Source organism: Carcharodon carcharias, chromosome 20 (assembly GCF_017639515.1).
Source record: "Carcharodon carcharias isolate sCarCar2 chromosome 20, sCarCar2.pri, whole genome shotgun sequence".
NCBI lineage: Eukaryota > Metazoa > Chordata > Chondrichthyes > Lamniformes > Lamnidae > Carcharodon > Carcharodon carcharias.
This window is the reverse complement of record NC_054486.1, coordinates 100,420,285-100,446,558: the sequence shown is the minus strand read 5'-3', so window position 1 is coordinate 100,446,558 and position 26,274 is coordinate 100,420,285. Positions and strand designations below refer to the sequence as shown.

The window sequence follows — 26,274 nt, the reverse complement described above, 5'->3', positions numbered from 1 at the left end:
TTTCTAGCTGCTGTGAACTCATGTCTCTGGATTAGTCCAGTAACATAGCCACACAGTGATAATGAACAAACAATCTGTTTTAAATAGATTATTGTGGGATAAATATTGGCCAAAGCACCCAGGAGAACTCCCCTGCTCTTCTTCAAATAGTGTCATAGTATCTTTTAACTCCATCTGAAAAAGCAGATGGGGCCTTGGTTTAATAACAAATCCAAAAGATGGCATCTCCAACAGTGTAGCACTTCCTCAGTACTGAACCCACTTCTTTGAACAAACTGTTGGTCATCTGCTTTAATATCTTTGTCTGACTTTGTTATCAGGTTTTGGTTGATAAAGCTTCTATGGAAAATTTTATTATTTCATTAAAGGCACTGTTTAAATCAAAGTTGTTATAAATGTTAAAATTCCTTTTAAGAAGTTTGCCACTTTTCTCGTACCCTCTGCTAAAGTTTTGACTTCTTGCTGAGATCAGTTTCCAACGGCACTGATTGTCTTCAGAATCCCTAGCTTGAGCAACTAGTTATTTGCATGAAGTCATACAATTAAATATTTGGTCACCAGATAGGGAACGTATCAGATGTAAAACTGGGGATCACCTATTTGAGCAGCGGAACTGATAGTTACACACACTCCTGCTAGGAATCACAAACAAGTAAGCAGGAATGAGAATTGTGGTCAATTTACCACTTTCATCAAAGGAATGCTCAAATTCCTAGCTGTTTAATTGGAAAAATACAGTGTGCATGAAAATATTGTATCTATCATTTATATATTTTAACAACGGTGTAAAATCATTTAGAATCAAACAGCACAAGAGGCCATTTGACTCATCTTACTTAATGATGGATACAAAATTTTCATGCACTGTATATTTTTTGAATTAAACGGCTACAAAGTCTAATATTCAGTTAGCTGACAGTTACCAGCCTGTTAGAAGTGGTGATTTCAGCATTTCTTGGATGATGGAAGGGGAGGGGGAGGGGGGGGTGGTGGTCGAAATTAGCCAGACTTGAAAGAGCTATTCGAATAGTACCCCCCCACCCCCCGCCCCGCCCCGCTCTTCCCCCATAGCCCTGTTTGTTTTGAGCAGTTATCCAAGTTACATTTGAATCTGCGTCCACCACCCTTTCAGGGCAGTACATGACAGATGACAAAACAGCTCGCAGCAAAGAAAGGTGAGGGCGGTCAGAAGGAAACGCGTTTCGACAGGGCTCTAGCGGCGTGCAGTTTGGGCTGCTGGGCTGGCCGTAGGGGCGGGTACCCGGAGTGTAGCAATGTGCGGACCGGGGGTGGGGGTGGGGAGGGGGCGGGACCGAGGCTGACGCAGGCGCAGGCGCAGCGCAGAGCAGACACATCTGTCCTGTTAGCGCCAGGCTTGGCATTGAAAATTGCGCGTAACTAGGGGGCAATGGGTGGGCGAAAGGCCCTGATCCAGGAATCTTGGCCATCCACCTTTTTGGTGCGTTCGTGTCTGTAAGTCTGTCATGACCGTCTCTATTGGCTTTTAACCCACTCAGTGAGAAGGAGCAATTGTTATTTTGTATATCCGTATCATTGTTTTCATTAGAAACCATGTTTCGAATGCAATTCGTCATTTTGATGTTCATGTTTCCCTTCCTCGACTAATCCTCTCCTCCCCACCTGCACTTTTTTTTTGTACAGTCGGGAATTCGGAACCTTATTAGTTAGTGTCCCGCCTGTGAAGGTATTACCAAGTGTGATCTCCAAGTAAAACGGGGTTAAGAGCAGAGGACATGTACCAGGGACTTGAGTTTCGTGCAAAGACTAGATAGAGAATGTGTTCTCCTCAAGGCAAGATTTAATGCAGGTACAACACAGAGTTTACGGGTGTTCAAATGTTTCGATTAAGTAAATAAGGAGAAACTGTTCTCCCACTGACAGATAGAGCAATAAACAGAGGACAGTGATGTAAGATAATTGACAAGAGGGGGAGGCGGGGTGGAATTTATTTATTTTTGTTTAAGGAATGTAATGTTATCTCCAAGAAAGGGTGAGGGAAACAAATTCACGAGGAACTTACAAAAAGGGGAGAGATCAGGGTTCTGGGGCCAACTGATGAGCTCTTTGAAAGGGTCAGCACAGAGACAATGGGTCAAATAGCCTCTTGTTGCAATGTTAGATTCTATAAAAGGGGGGGGGAGTTTTTTTGTTTATAGGGTATCGTGTCTCTTACAAGGTCAGCACGTATTGTCCGTCCCTAATTGCTGCCTTCTTGAACCACTGAAGTTTATGTGGTGTAGGTACTCTCAATGATGTTGGGAAGGGAGCTGCAGAATATTGACCCAGCGACAGTGAAGGTGTTTTCAGTGCCTAGGTCAATACTGGGTGGTTTGTCCCGTTTTTTTTTCTTTGACTTTTTTGTAACAGTTTGATACAGCTGAGTGGCTAGTAAGCCATTTCAGAGGGCAGTTAAAAGTCAACTGCATCGCTGTGGGTCTGGAGTCACATGTAGGCCAGACCGGGTAAGAATGGCAGATTTTCTTTCCTGAAGGATATTTGTGAACCCAATGGATTTTTTTTTTACCACAATTGATGATAGTTGTCATGGTCACTATTTTATGATCATTATTACTGGGATTAGCTTTATATTAGAGTTATTGATTAATCGAATTTAAATTCCTAAAGCTGCCGTGATGGGATTTGAACTCATGTCTCTGGAGCATTAGATGATTTAGATGAAAGTGTCGACTAGGAGAAGACCAGCTTGTCCATGTGGCCTTTTCTGGACATCCTTATGTCAAGCCAAGTAACTCCTCATACCCTTAGGTGCATTGTCCTCCCCTGCATCCACCAGCAAGGGCAGACAGACCCTAGTTTAACATCTCATCTGAGATCAGCACAGCAACACTCCTTCAGTATTGCACTGGGAATGTCAACCTGGGTTATGCAATAAAAAATCTGGAGTGGGGCTTGAACCCACAACCTTCCGACTCAGAGGCAAGAGTGCTACCAACTGAACTGCGGCTGATGCCATTGTTTGGGATGGTTGGTTTGGGGGAAAGTGCCACAGCAATGAAGTAGAGTGGGTATCTTTCTGAGGGGCTCAGCTATGTTATTCTGGTTCAGAGTACAGGGGCAATGCTACACCTGACCTGTGAGTAGAGTGTTTGATGCTGACATTGGGTGTCTGAAATAGCAACTGTTCTTATTCCCTGGTGCTGACTATTTTCCCTTTAATGAGCACAAAACCTCAATTTAGTTAAATTTTGTTTGAGATTTCTGATTTTTCTATTTCAGCGAGGGCATACCTTGAAGATCAGTAAAGAGTGTTAATGCAAAGAAACCTCACCAAAGAAAACATCTTCTCATATAATTGAGGTAAGAGTTGCCTTTGAAAAGATTGTCTGAATTCCAAAAGATGTGGTTGAGATGGCATAGAAGAGACAGTGTGTTAATCTGATGCAATGGGATAAAGATTTTAAAACATTGTAGTAGGGCTATGCAGAAAGAGCAGAGGGAGTGAGACTTATTATGTAGCTCTTTTACTGAGCTGGCACAGGCACGATGGGCCAATGGCTTCCTTGTACAATTCCACGGTCCTGTGTGTGAATTTGGTAAAACTTATATTTTACTGCCTTGAGACATTGTACTAAATTAAAGATGCTTTATTGGTGCATGTCATTGTCTCGACATACTAAGAATTCACAAATTTGCCAACCGTTTCTTTTTAGGGAACATCAGCTTATGGAACGTAGAAGTGAAAATCTTAGGAGTCTACCAGAGAACGGACAAACTGTTACAATCCAGTTAGGGACCAGTGTCTTTTTGTTTAAAAATAGACGAAGTTTGAAATCCCAGTTACCTGTTGTTTTATGGCTCCATCTCTCTCAACTGTTAACCCCTCAAGTCAATATAGCCCCAACCTTTTAAGTGTAATGGACTCCAAACTGCTTTAGTTGCATTTATCCATTTTCTACTGTTATAAAACTTTAATCTTCCCAGAAATAAACATTACCTCTAAAATATTAACATGAACCATAAACTAGATATCTGTCACACAGCTCCTTACCAGGTATAAGACTGGCCTGTGAGGTGCAGCATGTGGGATCACATTCAGTGTCACAAAACAGTGACATACAGGCTGACCCTTGGAAGTATTCCCTTTTAATCACAGCGCTTTATGTTTACAATGGAGTAAAGTGCTCCAAGGCGTTTCACAGGAGCGTTATCAGACAGCATTTGGCACTGAGCCACATAAGGAGAGGGAAGGTGACTAAAAGCTGGGTCAAAGAGGACAGTTTGAAGGAGTGTGTTTAAGGAGGAATGTGAGGTAGAGAGGTGCAGAGGTTCAGGGAAGGAATTCCAGAGCTTAGTGCCCAGCTGTTGGGGAGGGGAAAGTAGAGAGGGGCAAACATCCAGCAGAAAAGTGGTTGCTTGGGGTTCCTTCTTCACAGTTCCAAGAGGCTGGCATTATGTGCAGAGACTGTAAACTATTGAACCACTGCTGGCAACTATCCTTAGTGGATGCAGTTACCTTCTGCACTCCCTTTCAGAAGAGGTCATTATGCTCATGTGTGCCTTGTTGGTGATTTCGTCATGCCTTTCAAGCAAGGGCACCTCGATTACATCCTTCCAGCTATGCCACACTTCAAGCAGGGGTAAGGATTGGGAGCGAGAGTGTCCCAGTTTGTTTTTGTTCACCTCTCTTCCTCCCGCTCTTCCCTTATTTGGGATGCTAAGGTTAATTAAAGTGCTCCCCTGCTGAGATCAATTAACCTGGCGTAGACCAGGAATTAAACCAGTTAGCTGCCTGTGGCACAGAACTCAGCGATTGAAAGCGCTGACCCATCAGAGAAACCATAATTTTTTATTGTTAAAACTTGAAAATAAATTGTGTGCTTTTCTTTACAGAAATCCGAGGCTGAATCTATGTTGTCAGATGAACTAGAATCCAGACCCGAGGTAAGTTGCAACACTTTTTAAAAATTTATTGTGATTCAAGGTCCCAGTTTACGTTTCTTAGGTTGTTCAGTTAAAACCCCTCAGCGTCCACGACCTCAATGTCCCAAAGCACTTAACAGTCAATGAAGTGCTTTTGAGTTACAGTCACTGTTGTAGCCGCAGCAATAAATTTGCACACAGCAAGCTCCCACAAATCGCCTTGAGACAATGGCCAGATAATCTGTTCAGTTGGCCTTGATTGAGGAATAAATTTTGGTTGGAACAACAGGGAAAACTTCCCCTGCTCTTGGTCAAATAACGCCGTGGGATCTTTTATATTCACCCAAAGTAGCAGTACCTCTTCCAAAGGATGGCATCTCTGACAGTGTAGGACTCCCTTGTTACTGCATAGGAGTGTCAGCCTGGATTGTGTGCAAAATGTTGGAGTGGGACTTGAATCCATGATCCTCTGACACTGAAGTGAAAATGCTGCCCACTGAGACATCGTCAAACACAAGTAGCACCCAACTGATCTAATTGTTCTTTGGCAGATTTGGCCTTCCATGTCAGGCAAATCATGACCACTGTCCTTGGTTGATTCCTCCTAATACTCCAGGATTGCTCTGGAATTTTGATTAATGCCTCTGCGAAGTGCGTTGGGGTGTTTTTGCTTCATTAAAGGCACTGTATAAAAGCAAGTATTTTTTTTGTTGGAGGAAGGTAATGAGTATCCACTTCTTCATCCCCTTTCTGCTATTCACTCCATGGTGAACTGCACTACCAAGAGCTCATGGATATCTTTGTAAGCTTGAGACCATGTGTCTGCTCTTAGTTGCCTTTCCTTACCCCAACCTCGAGCTCGTCAGTACCTCACTCACAACATCTGGACTGACCTTGCCAAAGTCACAATTGATATCTCTAACTCCTGGTTGTCCTCAACTTCCCTGCCGTGTTTGATATCATTGAATTGTACAGCACAGATGAAGGCCATTCAGCCCACCCTGCCTTTGTTGGCTCTTTATAATGAACCACCCGCCCTGTTCCACTGTCCAACTCTGGAGATTAGCACTTGAATTCACAACCTTCTGACTCTGGGGGGACACAGTGCTGACACTATCATGTAATGAGACCTAAAAGAACCTTGAGAGTAAATGAGATGTGGCTTCAGATATTTTCATGGCTACAACATTCATGATTTAATGTAACCTTTGAATCGTTTACTCAGTCTTGTCCTAATTTTATTTTTATTACACCACCGGTTATCAGTAACATTGAAGTGTGTTTAGATCTAGCAACTCATGTCCTGACCTGTTTTATTTACAGTTGCTGGTACAGTTTGTCCAGAATACTTTTATACCCTTAGGCAAAGGGTTTGAGGAGCCAGAACAGGGTGCTGCCCAACATCTGCCTCCAAGCAAAGCCAGTGAGAGCACGTTAGACAACCAAGCCCCAGTCTCGGGTAAGTGGAACACAGTCCTCTCAGAAGTTGGAATGTGAGAGGCTGTATAAAGAAGCAGGGTATATTTATATAATTTTTTTATTCAAGATATGCTCACGACAGTGATGATGCCAGTGAAGGACCATGGGTTGGTGTTTGACTTTGAATGCCCACTGCTGGCTTTGAGCCAATGCTTCCCATATTCCAAACCAACAATGTGCCAAACACCCCTTATTCCACATGAACTTCTGTGGCCTCTCTGATCAAAAAGGTCAATTTGCGAGAACTGAAAGAGCAGAAGTGGAGAGGAGGCAGACAAACAAGTTAAAGAAGAGGGGGCAAGGGATGAAAGTGAGAGCACACAAGAGACAGGAGGAGTTAGTTGTGTAGTCCAAGGATTGAAAGCAATGCAAAGTAGATTTGAAGTTGGATGTTTAATCTCAATTCAACCCCATTCAAAATCTACTTTTTCAAACTCTTATCTCCTGACTTCCAACCATCACCCCATTTTCTTGGTTGAGTCACCGAGATGTGTTTGGCTGTGCTGACCTAGCTCAACAGGTATTTATAATTTGGATACGGATACTGGAAGCCTCTCAATGGAAGTGGCCATTCTTCAGATGTGAGAGCAAAGAGAGTGTGGGAGCAGGCTGTTTAATGGTGAGGCCTGGAGCTATATATTGTCTGATGTCTACTCTGACGTACTTTGCAGCAGGAGTCATTAAAGGTGCCCAAATACTTAAGTTATTTTTAAAGCTTATTGAGAAAAGGTGAAAACCATTCTCCATATTTAATAAGCAGCAAAAGAAAGTGAGCAACAAGCCTTTGATAAGGTACCGCCTTGTAGACTCTTGACTAAGTTCAGAACACGTGGGGTCGGGACAAGTGGCAGATGGATAGCAAGCTGGCCAAAACAGAAAAACAGAGCATAGGGGCTAAAGATAGTTACTGAGTCTGGCCAAAGGTAAGAAATTATGTTCCGCCGAGATCGGTGCTGGGACCTCTGTTGTTCACATTTACGTAAAAGAGATGGACTCCGGAATCGGAAGTATCTTTTCAAAGTTTGCAGGATGTAGTGAATACAGAGAAGGACTGTGACAAAATCCAGGAAGACATTAATAAATTTGTAGAATGCATGTGTAATTAGCAAATGAACTTTAATACAGATAAGTGTGAGGGTCAGGTGGTACATTTCGATTGGAAGAATGAGGAGGCCACGTACTCCTAGGAAAATAAGTGTTGAAATCTGGGGGATCCAGATACACATATCAGTAAATGGAGTGACATAGGCTAATGAGCTTATTTTTTAAAACGTGAACAAAAAACTGGCGTTCTTTCCTAGAGGGAAAGAATTGAAAAGCATAGAAGTTACATTAAACTTGTATCAACACTGGTTAGAGCACACTTGGGGTCGCTACATTATATATATATATTTTGAAAAAAAGATATAGAGGCACTACAAAAGGAAAGGTTTTACTAGAATGACACCAGAAATGAGAAGTTAATCCTGTCTGGAAAGATTGAACAGAATACATACAATTTTTTTTTCAATAATAGCTTATTATTCAAGCTTATTATTGAGAAAGCTTAAATATTGAAGTGCAGTCACTGTTCTAATGTATTCTAGAATAAAGAAGATTACAAAGTGACCTGATAGAAGTCTTTAAGGTTATGGAAGGGTTTGACCGGGTAGATGCGGGGATGTTTTCATTTGTGGAGGAGACCAGAACCAGGGGACATAAATATAAGATAGTCCCTAATAAATCCAGTAGGGAATTGAGAAAGTTTTATTTCTTTATCCAGAGAATGGTGGAGAATATGGCACTCGCTACCACAAGGAATAATTGAGGTGAATAATATAGGTGCATTCAGGGGGAAGCTATATAAACAAGTGAAGAAGAAAGGAACAGAAGGATGTGTTGATGGGCTTGGATGAAAGAATCTGCACTGTTTGTTCCACAAACATGTGCTATGCTATCTATCCCTCTGTGTTTAGCACTCTAAGTGTCTCCAATCACAATCAGCTTATTATTACCCAGTCTTATTGCCAGGATGTGAAGTCCAATTCTGCCCCATGTTAATATAAAGGCCTGTTTGTTTCAATTAGTCGCTGTGTAGTTTTCAAGCTCGCTTGCATAATAAGATCACAACAAACACATGCAGCTGGGCTGGAATGATTTTTGTATAAACCAGACTTTCATTATACCTTCCTTTTAATTATCAAGTGCTTGGAGTGTTTGAGACATTTAAAACAAGGGGAAACTTGCAATTAGTAAGTTGCCAATTTTTTTTAAAGAAGAAAATATGATTTTAATATTCCACCTCTCCATCCCATTATCTTCCCCGTCTCCTGATGATATTAGTTCTTGCTGGACTGTTTAGCCCTCTGCTACCTCAGCCCAATTAGTGATCCTCAGCAGGCTTTTTGATTGTAGCTTACCTGATTCCCCAATGCGGACTTCGCACTGGTGTCGGTGGTGAGGGGAGGTGGTGACCCTGATCAGGAGCAGGACCCCTGGATGATGTTCTATCTACAGCAACAAACCCCCCCCCCACCCATTCAACCTGTTTACCCCCATTTCACAACACATTGTGCTGGACACTTAAGTGCCAACCCTGCTGCCGTGCCACATTCCCACCTGACCCCCGCTCCTGGGATTGGAACTCGAGATCCAGTCTGATATTCCGGTCCCATGTGGCGGGGAGGGCTAGACTCTTGAAACAGCCTTTCTTGAATGAGTTGTTGAACTGAGGGCCCCGTCTGCTATCTCGGATAGATGACACAAAAACCTCATGGTGCTACTTTGAAGATCAGGGGAGTTCTCCCCGGTGTCCTGGCCGTTGATTATCCCTCCAGCAACATCACAAAAAATAAACCAGACCATCTGGCCGTTATCTCACTGCTGTTTGTGGGAGCTCGTTGTGCGTGAACTGGCTACTACGTTTCCTATGTTACAACAGTGACTACACTTCAACAAGCACTTCATTGGCTGTAAAGCGCTTTGAGGAGCCCTGAGGTTGTGGCAGGTGCTTATAAATATGAGTTTTTATTTTTTTCCCAGGTGACCCCTCTGCCTCTGATCCTGCAGTGCTAATTCGAACCGAGGCATCTGATGCCAGGAGCGCAACTGCTTCCAGTGAAAACGCGGATGGGAGCACTCCATGGTACCTCCGTGTACAGGAATTGGCGCATGATAGTCTCGTAGCTGCGACCAGGGCAGAACTGGTGAAGGATTCAAAAGGTATCAACTGTATTGTCTTTCTTGCTTCTGACGTATGCTGGTACTTAATGCCGCCGGCTCCCCCCCCACCCCAATGGTGCAGCCAGTGGTCTAGAAATTACATCTCGCGTGAGCATCATGAATTTGGATTGGTTTTCTAAACTTCAGATTTTCAGATCATATTTTTGCGTCGCTCACGATAAATAATTTTTAACACCCTGTTCCCTCTCATTCATCTTCCTGGTTCTGCCGTCACTCGGTTGATCTGTTCAAAACCGCACCCCCCCCCCCACCCCGGCATCCCATCCGTCCTGAAGATGCTGACTTGCTGCAGGTGTGGGCTGCCCTCAAGTATCTCCCTCGAAGGGGCAGTCCTCTGTGCCTGAGCGTAGAGGCCGATTCCACGTGGGAGGGCATTGCTGCTGTGCCCTACCACCTCATTGCTCACTGTCCATGGGCGCTCCCCCATTTTCGGTAGTGTCATCTAGGTAGTTTGTCAGCAGTGAGACCTTAGGTTTGGTTTCTTGCCCCGTCTCCCCGAAAAATTTATTATTATTATTATTATTTTATTTCATTCTTTTACATTTTGGAGGGGAAAGTTTTAAAATAACTTGCATTTCTATAGTGTCTTTCACCGCCTTGGGACATCCCAAAGTGCATTACTGCCAATTAATTCCTTTTTTTTTGGCTGCTGCTCACAATCCGGTCCAGCGGCATTGCGACCCGACTGTTGCGATTTCCACGACCTTTCCGTTACATTTGCAGCCATCTGCTCGCCCGCCACCTCCTGGCCAAGCGCAGGTATCCTAGGCTCTGGTTGTGACGTGAGATTTTCGTCCGCAGGAGAGTCCGCAAACAACGGTAACTCATCTAGCTGTAAGGAAGACTTGACACCCGACCTGCAGCACGCCCCCCCACGGAATGAGAAGACTCTGAAGTGCTGTTACGATGGATGTAGCAGGACTTTCCTCTGGCACGCGCACTTGAAATACCACCTGAAGACACACAAGTGAGTTCAAAAGCTTATTTCTTGACCGCACACCATGGCTTTGTGTGTGATTGGGAGCAGGGGGTCAAAATATATATATATATTTTTTTCTCTCCGGCGGGGGCTGCTTTGTGTTTTTTTTTCAGGGGCTCCTCAAATGTAAAGCGGAGCTAAAAGATTTAAGCTAGAAACCAAACTGTTTCTCAAACAGGAAACCTCGTTCTAGGCCTCCATTGAAGGATTTTAAACCAACGAGAGACTTGGTGCTGGGTATACGGCCAAGAATCCAACAACAACTAAACTGGTTTTCTTCACTCTGCACCAATTCAGTCCTCACACCTCTGTCGTCCTCCAGCAGCTGATATGAAAGAAAACTCAAGGTCTGGAAAGTCAGGCTCTTCTGAACTGACTGGATTCCCAACTTTTTCTACGCTACGAACTCCTTTCTACTTTTACAAGCAGAAAACAGGCGCATGACAGCCAAACAAAGCTTGTGTACAGAAATATAGCAAAAACACAAAGAGAAACCTAAGAGGAACAAAAAAAAAATGGATTTCTCCCACAATATTTTTTCTCATTCTACCCCAGATCTCTCTACATTAAACTTCACTCTCAAAATAATTTAGTATCAAGGAGGGAGAAGCCATTGGAAAGGATTGAATATTTTTCTTTTTTGTTTGGTGGTGGTTGTTCCAGCAGTAGTTTGTAAACTTGAAAGCCAAGTCCAGCACGAGTGTTTTGGAAAGAAAACTAAAGATACTTTTTAAAAAGAAGCTGGAAAATCCTACGTAAATTTAAAAAAAAAAAGAGCTGTAAGTGTGAAAGTGAGTAATGCTGCCCGCTGCTCATATCCTCCCTCCCCCTCTCTTGTGTGTATGCACTCTCTCTCTCCCACTCCTGCACTCCCCCTCCTCTGTGCGCTTTCTCACACATTCCCTCTCCCTCATGCTCCCTCTCCCCCTCTCTCACCTTATATTGAAATGGAAGGGTTGGTATAACTGGGAGAGGGGTAGGGGTGGGGGTGGGGGTGGTGGGTAGTTAGGGGATTATTTATAAATAATTTTTAAAAGGACTCAGCTCAGCGTGTCCTTCCCAAAGTCTGCCAGAGACAGCCTCCACCCCCTCTCAATAAAAATCATTGAATCCTAAAAAGGTTTTTAAAAATAAATAATTCAAAAGGGAGGGGAAAAATGTGTCAACTATCCATTGACTCCCAAGTACTGAGGCTCTGCTCTGAAGAGAATTCTCTCTCTCCAACTTCTGGAAAAGTTTTTTTTGGTCTTTATTCTCCTGCCTCTCCCATGCTCGCTGCCCTGGCTCCTCCAATCACAGGTTCGTTCCCTCCCTCCTGCCCTGCCCTGTCCCCACCTGCCCTTTCTGCTCCTCCGATCATAGATTCTGTCACTGGAGGAGCAGCAAGAGTGGGAGGGAGGGAATCTGTGATTGGAGGAGCTGGAGCAGCGAGCGTGGGAAAGACGGAGACTGAGATTGGAGGAGCAAAAACTCAGATTCTGTCTCTCTCAGGCTCTCTGCTCCTCTGATCAAACTCTGCATTATTTCCCCACTCTTAACGAGATGCCTGTGCCTCGTTTGGACTCTCTATCTCTTTCCCACCCACCCCCACCAACTGCATGGTTAACCTTACAAACCTGCCTGGTATTTTTCTGCATTACTTTTTATATTAGACTTGCCAGTGCGCTATGCCACCACAAGGCTACACGGGCTTCATATAGTTCCTGCTGTCCATTTCCTTCCACCAAGTAAATCCCATCTTTCCACACAGGAACGATCGCTCCTTCACCTGCCCAAAGGATGGATGCGGGAAGAGTTTCTACGTACTGCAGAGGTTAAAGGTCCACATGAGGACTCACAACGGGGAGAAGCCCTACATCTGCCCCGAGGCCGACTGTGGGAAGAAGTTTACAACAGCCGGCAACTTAAAGAACCACATGCGAATTCACACTGGTACCAACCGGCATTAGCCTGTCTTCACCTTTTTAATGATTCTGAGCAAGTTTGAGCTGTCGGCCATGCGTTTGGATGACAGGTCTTTCTGTCAGAGCTGTCGCTTTCTCGCTCGCCATGAGCCGTCCCACTCTTCTGATCAAGGGACCACTAAGAGTCAAATTGCTGTTCATTCTTGTTGAAACTGTTCTAACCAAAGGAAAAGTTGGTTTGAGATTGTAAAGTGTCCCCTGTTGGGGTGGACAGGATGTTAGGGAATGATTAACAATCAACGTGAAATGTGAAACGTGTACAAGCAGCTCCAAAGCTGTGTCTCATCACTCTTTGGGAAGAACTTAATTTTTATTCCAGTCAGTACGATGACCACAAGTTTGGGCAAAGGTTTATAAAGGCCAGTTTCATAATTTGGTTACCTGTAACACATAGCTGCAATCTCCTTTCTGTTCCCGACTCCCCTTGTACTGTTTGAACCACCCATCCCTGAGATATAAATTAAATTCTCATGACCCTTTCTCATAATTCAGCCTGTTTTTCCAACTCTCCTTTTTGCCCGTTGCCAACTTTATTTTTGCCTTCAGGCTTAATTTCTTGCTGGGATGAGAGTCTAGAGGCACCTGTGCCCTCTGATATCTAGTCCAAGTGGCCAAGCATGGTTCATGGGGAAGGGCAAGGCAGGCTATTCAACTAGAGGAGCCTGAACCTGACATTCGCACACATACACTTCCATTGGACAACAATCACGGATGGAAATTCCAACAGATTTTTCACCACTAATTCCTGACAGTCAGCCTTTTCGAATTCAGAGGTGTTGAACCATTGGTCCCATCTAATTCACCACAGACTAGTTATTCAAAGTTTTAACCAGCTAACAGCACAAAGGGTGTAATGCATTAACTCTGTAATGTGGAACAGGAGCCATTGGTAGGTGAAACTGGTAGCTGTTTTCATTCTCTGAAGACTTGTAAATCGTTTGGGCTCCATGACAGAACAGTAGATCCAAAACAACAATTTGGTCATTTATTTCATTGCTGTTTACGGGAGCCTGCTGAGTGTAAATTGGCTGCTTGTTTTCCCCAGTTTACAACATTGATTACACTTCAAAAGCACTTTATTGGCTGTGAAGTGCTTTGAGACATTCTGAGATTGTGAAAGACCTGATGTATAAATGCAAGTTTAAATTGTCATTGAGTTCAATTTCATAAGTTGCCATGTCGGGATTAGGACTTGTGACCTCTGGATCACTGGCCCAGTACCATAACCACTACATTTACTAGCACCCCCAGGGCTATGGGCCAAGAGCTGGAAAATGGGATTTGAAAAGATAGGTGCTTGATGACTGGCACAGACATGATGGGCCGAAGGGCCTGTTTCTGTGCTGTGTAACTCTGACTCTATAACTACATTAAGGTTCACTTATTAGGAACCCTCTATTAGTTACCAAGATAAATCCTGAGTGAACAATGGGGGAGCATTTATGTAGTTCTTACAATCCACCTGTACCATTCACTGGAAACTCTGTAGAAAGTGTGCAAACCACAGTTTACACTGCTTCTCAAGGACTTTTGGCCAGTCCTCAGCTGAAGTGAAGGCAGGAGAACCTACTCCCCTTCCCACTCCTCTATCTTTGTAGAAATTCTTGACACGGGGGAGAGCTGGTGGCATTGTGATAATGTCACTGGGCTAGTAATCCAAAGGACCAGGAGAATGCTTTGAGGGCACTGGTTCAAATCCCACCACAGGAGCTGGTGGAATTTAAATACAATTAATGGCCTAGCAAGCCACTCAGTTCTCTGGCCCAGCCAGCAATGCCCCCATCTCATGAACGAATATAGAAAAAAATAAAATCTGGAATTGAAAGCTAGTCTCGGTAATGGTGACCATGAAATTATTGTTGGTTTGTCATAAAAACCCGTCTGGTTCAGTAATGCCCTTGAGGGAAGGAAATCTGCTGTCTCTAATTGCCCTTGAACTAATTGGCTTGCTAGGCCATTGCAGTGGGCAGTTAAGAATCCTCACCTGGTCTGGTCAGGTGACTCCTGACCAGGTGAGGATTCTTAGCTGCTCGCTGCAATGGCCTAGCAAGTCAATCAGTTCAAGGGCAATTAGGGATGGGCAACAAATGCTGGTCTTGCCAGCAATGCCCACATCCCGTGAAAGGATAAAGGAAAAAAAAAATCCTCTTTTGGGGAAGTATGATATTTGCTGCTGTGTTTTTCTTTTGTTAGGAGAGAAGCCATTTGTTTGTGAGGCGGGAAGCTGCGGGCGCTGTTTTACAGAATACTCCAGTCTTCGTAAACACATGGTCATACACTCAGGTACGGAGCTCTTGTGCTTGCTGCGAGAACGACAAGAAGTTAAACAGAGAGGAGCTGCTTGCATCCCTTAGGGGCACTTGGGAACAATGCCCTGTTATGGGGAAATAATTTTCATTATGTCATTTCCATCTTTTTAGTCCTCCTTCCGTGTCTTTGCTCTTGCTGCTGCTGCTCCTCTCTTGTGCCTGCCTTGTTCTACGGGCCCTCGCAGACTGTTATTTCATCTAGCAAAATTGTAAGATAGTTTAAGATGTAGGTGCCCACTCGGTCCACCTTGCTTCATCTGTCCAGAAATATCCTAGCATCTTGGACCAGCTGCAGTTTCCTCCAGTTAAAGATTGGGAAGACCAAAGCTATCCCACTTCAAACTTTTCTCCTCTTGCCATTGATTCCATTTCCTTCCCCAGCCACTGTCTCAGGTTTAACCAGACTGTTGGCAACCTTAGCATCCTGTTTGACCCCGTTTCCTCCATCACCAAGGCCACCTTATTCACCTGCGTAACATTAGCCACCATCATCTCTACCTCATCCCATCTGCTGCTGAAGCTTTCATCCGTGCCTTTGATACCTTTAAACTCAATCACATCAAGGTGTCAACTTGTTACCTTTAACCATTCAACTGTTACAGTGCTCTCCAGCCCAGCACTCCATCCTCCACACTGTTAATGTCCATGTCCTCATCCACACCAAGTTCTTTCTTGCTCCATGTCCCACTGTTGATGCTGGGGTTGGGGGGGTGGTGGTGGGTGTATGTGTGTGTGTGTGTGTGTGTGTGGGGGGGTGGCGGTGGGGAGGGGGAGGTTTGGGGGGGGGGGGGCGGTGTTGGGATAGGGGTTGGGGGTGGGGGGAGGGGTAGACATTGAATTACGTTAAATGTATAGTGTAGACCCAACTGTCCGTTCTGGCATTATCCTCCACTTGAACCTCCACCTATCCTTCCTCATCTATTCCCTCCATTCCCTTCTCCTTCACATGCCTCCAGCCTTCCTTTAAACGTATCTGCTATTTGCCGTAACAACTCCGTGGTAGTGAGTTCCATGTTTTGACCACTGAGTAAAGGGCATAAAAATACTTTTGTATGGAGGGTGCCATGCTCAGTGGAAAGTGCTGTAAATAAATGGCACTAAAACAGAAATGCAGAACACGATCCTAAAGAGATGGGTAACTGTATTACAGGTGAGAAGCCTTACCGTTGTAGTATTTGCAGCAAGACTTTTTCTCAGAGCGGCAGCAGGAATGTCCACCTGCGGAAATACCACAATGTCTTTGTACCCCTCAGCGACCAAGAAGAAGCCACAGGTGGGTAGTGGTGGAGGGATGGGTGTGTTAAATGAGGAACCCCAGTGCTGGGGAAGGGAGCTTTTTCCCACTTATTAAACCCTGTTGCCTCCAACCATCAAGCATTCATAGATCATGCACATTTGAAAGTGGAATTTCCCATTACCCCACCCAGACAATGTGCTTCACCCTCACATTCTCCAACTCAGATGAGCAATCCAACTCAGAGCAATCCCTAACTACACCAGTATGTTTTTTTTTAAAGCTCTTGCTTCAGATACCAGCTGTCTGTATGACCTTTGTAGTGAGGCTGTTGATCCAAGGCCAGTTCATCTTAAGTTACGCTGCTCGAGAAACCAGATTAATCTAACATAAACTAATTTCACTAACAAGCATGACATCCAACAGAGAGATGAGATTTCATCCCATTAGCATGGGAAGGAAGAGGACCCTAGAGCCCAAGCTGGTTAATGCAGTACTTCCATTTTTTTATTCATTCATTTATTGGATATGAGCCTTGCTGGCAAGGTCAGCATTTATTACCTATTCCTAATCGCCTTTGAGATGGTGGTGGTGAGCCGCTGCCTTGAACCACTGCAGTCCATCTGGTTCCACAGTGCCATAAGGGAGGGATTTTGACCCAGTGACAGTGAAGGAATGGCAGTTATAGTTCCAAGTCAGGACTTTAGGGGAGTCCCTGGAATTAAAAGTCTGATGATGTCATAAAAGTGCATCTGGTTCACGAATGTCCTTTAGGGAAGGAAATCTGGCGTCCTTACCTGGTCTGGCCTACAAGTGACTCCAGACACACAGCAGTGTGATTGACTCTTAATTGCCCTTGTTCAGAAGCCATTTAGGGATGAGCAATAAATGCTGGCCTAGACAGTGATACCTACATTCCATGAACGAATAAAATAAAAAAGCACCCGACCTTAGATGGTACACACTGCTGCCACTGCAGTGCACTTCTTTGCCCTGGATGGTGTCGAACTTCTTGTGTTGTTGGAGCTGTACTCACCCAGGCAAGTGATGAGTACACGTACACGCTCTCAAGACTGGCTATCTGAAAACTGGAATTGTCCAAAAACTGGACATTTGTAGTATGTGCTGTGCATTTTTTTTACTCAATTTAAATTAACTTACCTGGACAATTTGGCTAGCTACTGCATGGCCCTGGACTTGTTATCCACTTGGCCGCTTGCATGCCTGTCTATTCCAGTCCTCCATGCAATGCTTGACCCACCTGACACTGAAATCTGGCAAAATCCAGCATGGCCTCTGTCCTGAGAGTGTACCTGTATTCCATCACTGACTTGTGTTTTGCAGGTGGCGGACAGGCTTTGGGGAGTGTGAATCCCTAGCCTCCGACCTGTTCTTATTTGTGTGTCTGGTCAATGGTAAACCTGGGATGTGGTTGGGAAATCCGTGACTGTGATGCTGTTGAATGGGCTATGACCTCCATAGGGACCCGGGCAAGGACCTCCATAGGGACCCGGGACGTTTTAAAAAGAAATGAATTTCGGAGACACCAACAGAAAGAAAACCACTTTACAATATTTCACTTTTTAAAACTTCTGCTGTGACAAACTCACTAAAATCAACATTATTCAAACATTAATTAACAGGTGAAGGATATTTCAAATGAAAAGGTAATTTTCACTTTAGTCGATACAGAAAGAGACTCCTCATGTAGTTACAAGCATTCTCATTACTTTCCACACAAATGTGGGACCACATGCAATCTTGCAGTCTTTCCAATTCTGCCTCCGCTATGTAGGATCTCTCGCTTCCCATCTAAACATTTCAGTCCTTGAGTCGCATTCACCAGCAGCCATTTCCTCTTTACTAATTCTGTGTTCTGAACTGCCAAACTGAAAACACTGGCTGATCCAACCCCATGGCAGTTAGCTTTCTATTTACTCATTACTTTGTAGCTGTTCTTCCCCATGGCAATCCCAGGTTGCCTGCACAGTTCTTGGAATCTAATGATGTCAAAATCAGGAAACCTATTAACCCTCTTTCAAACTGCTCCCCAGCCCATTTTGACCTTCAAGGGACTTCACACACAAAAAAACGTGTGTCCAAAAACACATGAGTCATCACAAGGGGAGATACCCCACCCTCTGTTCTCTGCTTTATCAAATTGAAAGATTGATGCAGGCCAGAAGATTGGGAAAATTTTCGAGAAATAGAGGGAGAAATTAGACCATGAAGACGAGCTAGCAAGAAAATATGAACCATCAGTTAGATCTTCTACAAGTATCTAAAAAGGAAAAGAATAGCCAGAGTGAGTGTTGGTCCTTTAGAGGATGACACTGGGGAATTAATAATGGGGCACATGGAAATGGCAAGGAAATGAACAAGTATTTTGTATCCACAGACAGAACAAGTGGTCCAAGAATACTAGAAAATCAAGAGACAAAAGGGAGGGAGGAACTTAAAACAATCAATATCACTGGAGGAAAAAATACTAGGAAAGCTAGTGACACTTAAGGTTGACAAGTTCTTATTTGCATTGGCAGGGGCTGCACACAGGCAGAGATTATAATACAAGAGTCAGGTTTGGGCACTCTGGCCAAAGCACGTTCCCCCCACCCCCACAATTGGGACATTTATCTATGTTAAGTACACTATATACTTGTCAATTGTCAGTTGATTCCAGATCTAGCACCTCTTGGCCTAGCTGAAATCGTCTTACCCAACAGAGAGTGAGGATTGAATGTGGGAGCTTTATGTGTGGAATGTGGAGCTGAGTCGACAACCAGATCGGTTGTGATCTTATTGAATGGTGGAGCAGACTCAAAGGGCCAAATGGCCTACTCCTGCTCCTGTGTTCCTATGTTTGGATCGTCTCAGTGGACCATCAGAGGAGCATCTGTGTCTATCGTCTGAATAATGAAGGGCAAGTCATTGTCCTTCCAACCAGTTGTCTTTCAATGGGATTGGGAAAATAATGCTATTTCCTGTGGCATAGTGCCCACTATCTTTCAGAAGGTGGTTATATTGTACGCAATAGTTTTTCAAGTGCTAATTTTGCCATTCTCCCTATTGTATCTTCAAAAGCACACCCACTGGCTGATACTGGTGCGGCAAATGAGCCAGAGTTACCTGCTGGACTTCCGGTAGCTACGGCTACTGTGGCGCCGCCATCAAGCCTGGAAGCACAGCCTTTGGTGTTACCGCATAGTATACTTGGAGCAGAGGAGGGTATGTGCTCAATCACATTTACTACTCGAGTTCAAAAATTAAGTGTGCACTTTGTTTGTGTCATTCATTTCTTTGTTCACCCACCCTCTTCCTGTGTCATGCACCTCTCCTTGCTTCACAGGTGCACTCAGAAACCTGCCCCCAGAGTTCTTGATTTGATGGCTACTCTGCAGCTGCCTACCGTGGGCTGACCTGCTTTATGATTGTTCCCTTCTCTCCCTCCTGTCGAACGAGCAGTTGATCCATTTTTATTTGAAGGAGTGACAGCGCCTTTGAATGACCCAGTTCTAATTTTAAGGTTATGCCCCTTTGTTCTGAACTTTGCCTCTCAGAGGAGATAGGTTCTCTCAAGCTACCCTATCAACTCCCTTAATCATCTTAAGTGCCTCGATTAGATCACCCCTAAATATCTAGTATTAAGGAGAATACAAGTCTTTTTTTTAAATATATTTGTTCATGGAATGTGAGCGTTGCTGGCTAGACCAATATTTATTACCCATCCCTAATTGCCCTTGAGAAGATGGTGGTGAACTGCCTTCTTGAACCGCTGCAGTCCATGTGGTGTCGGTACACCCACAGTGTTGTTAGGGAGGGAGTTCCAGGATTTTGACCCAGCGACAGTGAAGGAGTGGCGATATATTTCCGAGTCAGGATGGTGAGTGACTTGGAGGGGAACTTCCAGGTGGTGGTGGTGTTCCCATGTGTCTGCTGCCCTTGTCCTTTCAGATGATAGTGGCTGTGGGTTTGGAAGGTGCTGTCTAAGGAGTTTTGGTGAGCTCCTGCAAAGCATCTTGTAGATGGTACACATTGCTGCCACTGTGTGTCAGTGGTGGAGGGAGTGAATCTTTGTGGATGTGGTGCCAATCAAGTGGGCTGCTTTGTCCTGGATGGTGTCAAGCTTCTTGAGTGTTGTTAGAGCTACACTCATCCAGGCAAGTGTAGAGTATTCCATCACACTCTTGACTTGCATCCTGTGAAATGGTGGACAGACTTTGGGGAGTCAGGAGGTGAGTCACTTGCCACAGGATTCCTAGCCTCTGACCTGCTGTTGTAGCAAATAAAAGCAAAATACTGCAGATGCTGCAAAAAATAAATAAAACAGAAAATGCTGGAAAACCTCAGCAGGTTTGGCAGCATCTGAGAGAGAGAAACAGAGTTAACGTTTCCAGTCCAATATAACTCCTTTCTGAACTCTTTGCAACCTGCCTTCATAATTTAACCCTTTTTGGAGGAAGTGTATTGAAAATGTTTACGTATTTTCTTTTTTCTCCTACCAGAAGTGTTACCTGAGAATTCTCCTTCGGTTTCTTGCACAGCAACCACAGCATCCGTTGTAGTTCTACCGCAACCGCATCACCTGGTTACCATAGCAACCACAGGACATTCTTTCGAGGAAGTAGTCACCGTGATAATACAGTGAATGCCAACGGGTCCTTTTTTTTTAAATGGAGGTTGAGAGCTCTACAGTGGCTAAAGAACATTGCAAAAGTGAAGCTGCTCCCGAAGAGAATCAAACTGTTCCCCTTGATCACAGCTTGACAGCCTCTCTCATTAACTAAAATGACTAACCTGGGCATAGGTTCACCTGTGATTATGTGTGAGAGAGAGAGAGAGAGCAGGTAGTGGTGGGTATGTTTTTCTTTATCTTGTTCTTCTTGAGGTATTTACCCATGAATGCACGATCCTGATGATGTCCTCTGTGAAAGAGATTAAGCATATTCTGACCACTTTTCTCCTTGGAGCAGTCAAGAAAAAGACGTCCAGTATTTATTTACAATGAGCCACTTAATTTCACATGCTGGGTTACAATGAGCTCCGTTAGCTCAACATGTAGATCCGGATATAAGTGGGTACCGGTAGAATCCTTGATATATCCTGTCCTCCATGGCCCGTGCTCAAAAAGTTGTCCTCTTAAGGTCTCATTCCTGTGAAGCCACTTGTGCCGTCGTCTGAGCTGTGCATCCCCACCGTCCTGAGAGTGACAGCAAGCCTGAAGAAGTGGGTGGCCTGTGGCTACAAGTGACGGAGCTGCCGACTTTGCCTTCCTGGTGAATGTGTAGGTTTAGTGATGGATTTCAGTGCAGGCTTTGCGTGCGAGTTATTAAAATGTCTTCCCCTTGCCTAGAATCCGGTTTGAATGCTACCCGTGTGCATGCAAAATACTGGTATGATATGTGCAAGTGACTTTTGCTATACTTGGGTTAAATAAAAGATGGTTATGCCATCAGTCCTGAGACCTGCGTTCAGAATACTTGGAGCCTTACCGTTCAAATGTAGCATGGTAGGGTTGGCACATCAGAGTTCCACTTCACTGCTTCAGGAAGTAGCACAGCTCAGATTTTGTTGCAGTCTCCTCTCTGCTGTGATTTCCTGTTTTGCATCAAATTGTTTTGGAGAGGCAGTAAGCAGAGGTAATCGAACAGAAAGTCGAAAAGAAAGCTACCCTCCACTTCCACTTGCGCCTTCTTGACAGCGCTGGAGGAGGTCTGGAAAATAAATCGGTGTGGCTCAAGGAGGTGGTTGGTGCCAAGAAGTGGAGAGGAATGTTGAAGAGTAAGATGGAACTGAATATGAAGCTAGGCTTGGTGGATGAATGGTTGTTTGGATAGTGAGCCAGACAGACTGAAATGTCCAAGTCTCAATCCTGTTCTTGCCATGATAGGTAGTGGGGTGGTATCAATTGCCAGCTCAGCTGGGGAGGCTTCTCCCGATCATCATTCAGTGACTTCCTGATGAAATGTGAATGCAAGATGACAACCGAATCGGGCTGGGCTGTGATCTTCCTAGTGTTGGAATAGCCTGAGTCACGAATGAAGAATGGCCATTCAAGTGAATGGGAGGGTGCCCGGTGTCCATGGAATTGTTCCCTCCCAGCACAGTTGGCACCTTCAGGAGAGAAAATTAGAAATATGAAAATCTTTTGTTTCAGGTCTATTGCCCATGTGACATCTTCAAGTGTTAACAAGAAACATGGTGCTGCAGAATTTAAAAACGTGATTGTGAAATGTGTATGTTATACACCAATAATGGAGGTGTCTAAAAGCCTCCCTAGCCTTGCCTTGTAACTGTGAGGTGGTCATGAGTTTCAAGTTGTGATATTCCATGTTAAGGAATTTTGTACTGCATTTGAATAACCTTTAAAGGTTCATAAAAGTTTGAAACAATCGGGATTCAGAAATCAGGAATATTGACTAGTAGTAGCACTGAACTTTATTTTGGCCATTGCCAAATCCTGATTTCTCCTAAGTCTTCAATTTTTTTTTGGTTCTATTTGCATTCCTATAAATTTTCCCTTGAGTTTTATTTTGAGGACTGTCACTGTCCTCAGTGATGGATGAATACAGTGCCCCTGTTCATAGGCAGGTATACGCTTGAAGCAGATGGTTTTGTGTTTTGACAATTTAATGGTACTAATCTTTTTTAATAAATGACTGTAAATCTGAAATGTTTGCCTATGTACGAGTTTTTTTCATATTAATTTTGAGGCTCCCTAACACCTTAACGTTGTGATCCACGTTGGGCCACAGAACAGTTGTGGGAGTGTAGATGTTTGAGTATTGGAAGGCTGTGTCTGTGGAGTTCGACACTCCTTGGCTGACAACCACAGGAGCATGAGGTCAGGCTGTGTTTTCTTTTCTTCTTCCCTCCAGATTTAACATTCCAGCACAACTCTGGTTATGAAAACTTAACTCTGCTTAGACCAGGGAGTGACAGAAACTGCAATCTGCCTACCCCACTGCTCAACTGTGACCCTTCGCTCTGGAAAATACTTTGAGATGTTACTTGGCCTCTAATGAGTACTTTGAAAGTGCACAATCTTTTCCCAGTTTTAGAATTCAGTTTTGGTGACTATCAACTTAAGTCCTGATGAAATTAGGATCAAAATTCAAGCCATTGTCCTCTGTACTTACACCCTTCATTGTTCTGTAACATATGGATAGCATGTTTCAGGAGGTGGGCACCCCACAGCTTGAGAGGGACTGGGTGAACAGCCAGACAGACACTAAAAAGCAGGCGGGTGGGTGGTTCAGGAGACCCACGAGAGCATCTTGGTCTGTAATCAGTATAAGGTTCTGAATACTGATGGGGAGGAGGGCTCCTCCAGTGAGTGCAGCCAGAATCAAGACCATAGTGCCATGGACAGCTCAGCTGTCCAGGATAGGAATAGGAAGATCAAGAGAGCTACAGTTATCAAGGATTCCATAGTTAGGGGAGCAGGTAGGCATTTCTATAGTAGCCAGCATGACTCCAGGATGGTATGTTTATTGCCCCCTTGGTGCCAGGGTCAAGGATTTCACCAAGCAGCTGCAGAACATTTTGGAAGGGAGAGGGTGAGCAGCCAGAGTTCATGGTCCATAGCCGTATGAATGTTATTAGAAGAGGGCTGAGGTCCAAAGGCACATTTTAAGGAATTAAGAGATTAAGAAGCAGGACCTCGTGACCTCAGATTTGCCGCTGATACTGCACACTAGTGAATACAGAAACAGGAAAATAAAGTAGATGAAGGTATGTCTGGAAAGATGGTGTGGGAGGGTGGGTTTTAGATTCTTCAGGCATTGGGCCCAAATCTGGGCAAGGTGTAATTGGTACAGGTTGAACAGGTTGCACCCCAATAGATCTGGGACCAATATCTTCGTGGGGGGGGGGGGTTGCTGGAGCTATTAGGGAGGTTTAAACTTGGTAGGCAGGGGGTTAGGAAGCTGAACATAGATTCAGAAGGGAGAAAAGCACACCTGGAAATGAAAGGCAGAGAATTAGCAAGATGAAATTAAAAGGAAAATTAGGAAAGCAAAGAGGATATGAAAAAATACTGGCAAGAAAAATCATGTTTTGAATGTACAGTATAAAGTGCAAGAGGATAACTAGGGAAAGAGTGGGGACTAGCAGAGACCAAATATTTGGAGGTGGAGGATTCAGGTAAGGTTCTTAATGAATACTTTGCGCCTGATTTCACAAAGGAGGGGGCTGATAATTTTATTTTTTTGTTTCTTTTATTCATTCACAAGATGTGGACTTCGCTGGCTGGGTCAGCATTTATTGCCCATCCCAAGTTGCCCTTGAGAAGGTGGTGGTGAGCTGCCTTCTTGAACTGCTGCAGTCCATGTGGTGTAGGTGCACCCACAGTGCTATTAGGGAGTTCCACAGTATTTTTTGTCATTGTTAAGGAAGAGCGTGAAACATTGGATGGGATAAACATTGTGAGAGAGGAAGTAATGAAGGGTTTTGACACCTTTGAAAATAGATAAACTATCAAACCTGGTTGTTAAAAGAAGCAAGGGACCATCCTATGTTAATCCTCCCTGACTATAGGTATGGTGCTAGGGAATTGGAGGACAGTTAACGTTGCACTATTGGTTAAAATGGAAGGGATAATTTTATTCTTTCATGGGATGTGGGCACCGCTGGCAACAGCAGCATTTGTTGCTCATCTCTATTTGCCCTTGAGAAGGTGGGTGTGGTCAACATGGATTTTAGTGAGGCTTTTGATGAGGACCCATGTGGCAGATTGGTCAAAGAAGTAAAAGTCCTTGGGATCCAAGGGATACTGGCGAATCGGATCCCAAATTAGCTCTCGCAGGAAGCAAAGATTAATGGTTGTTGGATGTTTTTGTGGCTGGGAGGCTGTTACCAGTGGAGTTTCACAGGGCTCAGTACTCGATCCCTTGCTTTCTGTAGTTTATATTAATGCTTTAGATTCGAATGTAAGGTGTGTGATAAAGAAGTTTGCAGATGATGCAAAAATTGGCCGTATGGTTGATACTGAGAAAGAAAGTTATAGATGGTCTGGTTAGTTGCACAGGAAAATGAAAAATAGAATTCACTATGGAGAAGCGTGAGGTAATGCATTTTCAGAGATGTAGCAAGGCGAGGAATACACAATAAATGGGAAGGTATTGCGTAGTGTGGAGGATCAGCAGGACCTTGGAGTATTTGTCCACACATTCTTAAAGATTGCAGCTCAGGACAATGTGGTTAAGAAGGTGTAGGGTATGCTTTCCTTTAGCTGAGGCATTGCATAAAAGAGCAGGGAGGTTATATTAGAACTGTATAAAGTTATTCTGATTACGGCTTAACTTCTGTAAGGGGTGAATTGAGGGGGCGGGATAGAATAAATAGGGATGACCTATTTACCTTAGCAGACAGGGCACAGATTTAAAGGGGAGATGAGGAAATATTTTTTTCACCGAGGATGGTAGTGATCTGGAATTCGCTGTCTGAAAGGGTAATGAAGGCAGTAACTCTCATCACATTTAATGCCTACTTGAGCTATGACCTGTAGGGCTATGGACCTTGTGCAGGAAGATGGTAGGATGAGGCTGGATAGCTCTGTATCAACTGCCATGGACATGATGGGCCAAATGATAAGCTCCTGTGTGGGAAGGTTTCTATGCCTGCCACTGCAATCCTGAAGCAGAATGTGTTTGTAATATCCTGTGCAAAATTGTAGATGATGTCTAAGGTTAATGGAGTCAAAATGTACACTGCTTCTGCTGTTGAACGATATATGGTGTTGAGGCCAACATTGGTATATCGATTAGCAATAGACAAACAGCCCGTGAGCACTGGAAATATAGTGTTTCTGAACTGCAGTAATGTACTATAGAACATAAAGGAATACAGTTTCTGCTTTAATAAGATGTTCCCTTTCTTGTTTTGCTTATTTCCCCAAGTGTACGTGCTCTCCTGGGTGTCTGCTATTGCAGTTCTATAACAATGCTTGAAGTCACAGGAGAATTACATAGAAATTACAACACGGAAACACTTGGCCCAACCAGTCCCTGTTGGTGTTTATCCTACACAAGAGTGGAGTACCTCAGCCATCATTCATTTTTGTTTTTCCTGTCTCTCTGAGGAAACAGCTGGGTTTACTCTGTTTTTCACTAATGGTATTATTAAGGCTGGTGTTGGAGATGTGAAGCTGTAGCCTGGCATAGCATGTAGAAACATCAGAATACTGTA

At 44.1% G+C, this 26,274-nt stretch overlaps 1 protein-coding gene across 5 annotated transcripts; it reads left to right on the top strand.

The window, feature by feature from the left end:
* The first annotated feature begins 1,320 nt into the window (after nucleotides 1-1,320).
* Nucleotides 1,321-22,759, top strand: znf410 (zinc finger protein 410). Of its 5 annotated transcripts, none has more exons than XM_041214673.1 (12): nucleotides 1,326-1,473; nucleotides 1,663-1,828; nucleotides 3,259-3,339; nucleotides 4,873-4,923; nucleotides 6,226-6,361; nucleotides 9,403-9,582; nucleotides 10,405-10,570; nucleotides 12,333-12,514; nucleotides 14,740-14,829; nucleotides 16,006-16,128; nucleotides 19,171-19,314; nucleotides 20,592-22,759. In XM_041214673.1, exons 4-12 carry the CDS (start codon nucleotides 4,891-4,893, stop codon nucleotides 20,732-20,734), a joined length of 1,197 nt encoding a protein of 398 aa, XP_041070607.1. In that variant the 5' UTR covers nucleotides 1,326-1,473; nucleotides 1,663-1,828; nucleotides 3,259-3,339; nucleotides 4,873-4,890; the 3' UTR covers nucleotides 20,735-22,759. The 5 variants fall into 5 exon arrangements, with proteins under 5 accessions (XP_041070605.1, XP_041070609.1, XP_041070606.1 ...); XM_041214674.1 differs by having other exon boundaries at nucleotides 1,328-1,459; XM_041214671.1 differs by lacking the exon at nucleotides 1,663-1,828 and having other exon boundaries at nucleotides 1,321-1,473.
* Nucleotides 22,760-26,274: the final 3,515 nt, after the last annotated feature.

Excerpts from the sequence above, each read along its gene's own strand:
- znf410 (XM_041214671.1), top strand. The coding sequence starts at position 4,891 with ATGTTGTCAGATGAACTAGAATCCAGACCCGAG. Across the intron at positions 6,362-9,402 it reads CAACCAAGCCCCAGTCTCGG|GTGACCCCTCTGCCTCTGAT; the intron begins GTAAGTGGAACA and ends TTTTTTTCCCAG. Across the intron at positions 9,583-10,404 it reads ACTGGTGAAGGATTCAAAAG|GAGAGTCCGCAAACAACGGT; the intron begins GTATCAACTGTA and ends TTTCGTCCGCAG.